General features: G+C 38.7%; 1 protein-coding gene across 1 annotated transcript; it reads right to left on the bottom strand.

The window, feature by feature from the left end:
* Nucleotides 1-364: 364 nt before the first annotated feature.
* On the bottom strand, nt 365-1,848 carry LOC129572219 (putative ankyrin repeat protein RF_0381). The gene is made up of 2 exons (XM_055452168.1): nt 1,339-1,848; nt 365-1,229 (listed from the first exon to the last, which is right to left on the bottom strand). The coding sequence occupies exons 1-2, from the start codon at nt 1,598-1,600 to the stop codon at nt 1,102-1,104; spliced, it is 390 nt and encodes a 129-aa protein (XP_055308143.1). The 5' UTR covers nt 1,601-1,848; the 3' UTR covers nt 365-1,101.
* Nucleotides 1,849-1,854: the final 6 nt, after the last annotated feature.

Raw genomic sequence — 1,854 nt, 5'->3', positions numbered from 1 at the left:
ATTTGTTAGAAGAAAAAGAAGAAGGAACAACAATTCCAAGAAACAAACAGTAAGTGTTGGCCAAACTGACACTGTATCAAGAGACGTTCACTCTCATCGTTCAATACGACATATTTCGTTCGTCTTTCCTCTCTTCTCTTCTTTCGCACGCACACTCACTCCTATTGTGTGTAATCCAATGTATATGCATGTCCGCGCTTGAATGTAGAGCGCTCGTTGACTCACAGCGACGTTCGCAGTCACTGCATTCAGTTACTGAGATCTCATCAGAAATTGAATATCTATGCTGAAATGATTCTCTGTGTTGATGTCTATTGTATTTGCCTTGTGTTTAGGAGCTATAGTCCCAAGAAAAAAACCGTTATTCAAACTTTGAAGCTCTCTGGGGAGCCCCCCTGTGGAAAGCGGATCGTAATATTTTGGTTTTGGGGGTTTTGGGGGATGTCCTTTCGAACGCGCATATGCATTTGAAAATCGGCGTGTAACACTATGGGAGGTTTATTAGTCAACAAATTTCCCACAAGAGGAGAGGACTCTTTTTCGTAGTTTTTGGGGCCGCTTAGTCCGGGATTCACCATATTCGAAAATCTGCCATTAGTTTTGCTTTGGCAACCCTAGTAAATTTTCCTGAATTTTTAACTTTGTCATTACACTTGATTGCCAATTTCCACCAAACCAGTGCAGATTTTTTGACCACCTAGCACTTAAAATCTTCGTATAATGTTCCTCTACAACATTCAGAAAAGAAACCATACCAGACTCAACGATATACTGTATTTGGAGGCTCAAAACGCTAAAATGTGGACAAAAACTTCTTGTTTTTGGATTAATCTTTGTACAAAAAGTGCTAAAACTTTGGGTAGAATTGAGATATCGCGACAAATAGAGGATTAAATGAAAGGTTTCGAGATTTTCTTCTAGTTTACAATCTTCTAGTTACTAGCGCCTGGAATATGCTGAAATTGCACCATTGCCATATCTCAAAAACTAGAGCTGCCAGAGCAAAACTAATGGAAAATTCGAATTCAGCGGTCCCAAAAACTATGAAAAAGAGTCCTCTCCTCTAGGAGGAAATTTGTTGAGTATTGTAATGGAAGGAAATCATACTTTTGGAAGACGACAGTGAATGGCTAGCTGTAGAGGTGATTCTTGATCTCCAGTTAATGCATTGTAATCGGCACCTTGATTTAGTAAAAATACTGCTGTTTCTGCGTCCTCTTTCAAAATAGCTTTAATGTAAGAGTCTCAATTAAAGTTCACGTTCATTACCGTAATTTTTGTTTGGTTTGCAATTCTTACCTTAATGTACATCAAGGTAAGAATTAATAAGATACTTACATTGATGCAAGAGCGTTAAATCTTGTCCATTTCTCACATTAACATCAGCACCGCCCTGAATCAAAACCGGCACCAGCTCTTTGGCATCTAACATCAAAGCTAAACACAAGGGTGCATCACCGTCGATTGTTTTTAAATTGAAATCTGGTTTTTCTACACCGGCATTTTTTCTGAAATTCACGAAAACTTGTATAACACCTACACTTTTATTTTCGACCGCAAAGTGTAATGCTGTTTTCATCTCTCCTATACTAGATTGCATGTTTGGGGAAGCACCATTTTCAAGCAGTGCGTCCACTAATTTGGCCAGACTGAATTGACACGCTAAATGCAAGGCCGTTAAACCCGATCGATTAACGAAGTTTACATTCGTATGCCTGGACAAAAATATAGCAGCATCTTCCAGCTTATTTTTTATCAACAATTGTAGAATGCTATCACCGTTTTCAGCGTTATTTTGATTAGATCGTGCGCCTTTCTCAATTAGTTTACTCGCTAAATCAAATGGTGGACCGG

Source organism: Sitodiplosis mosellana, unplaced genomic scaffold (genome assembly GCF_009176505.1).
Source record: "Sitodiplosis mosellana isolate CC-2019 unplaced genomic scaffold, AAFC_SMos_1.0 Smas_scaffold_4474, whole genome shotgun sequence".
NCBI lineage: Eukaryota > Metazoa > Arthropoda > Insecta > Diptera > Cecidomyiidae > Sitodiplosis > Sitodiplosis mosellana.
The sequence above is the reverse complement of the archived record's forward strand: the minus strand, read 5'-3'. Positions and strand labels throughout refer to the sequence as shown.

Bases quoted from the DNA above. Each gene is read 5' to 3' on its own strand.
- LOC129572219 (XM_055452168.1), bottom strand. From the start codon at position 1,600: ATGCAATCTAGTATAGGAGAGATGAAAACAGCATTACACTTTGCGGTC. The intron at 1,230-1,338 runs GTAAGTATCTTA...CTTACATTAAAG, and splicing joins TTTAACGCTCTTGCATCAAT to CTATTTTGAAAGAGGACGCA.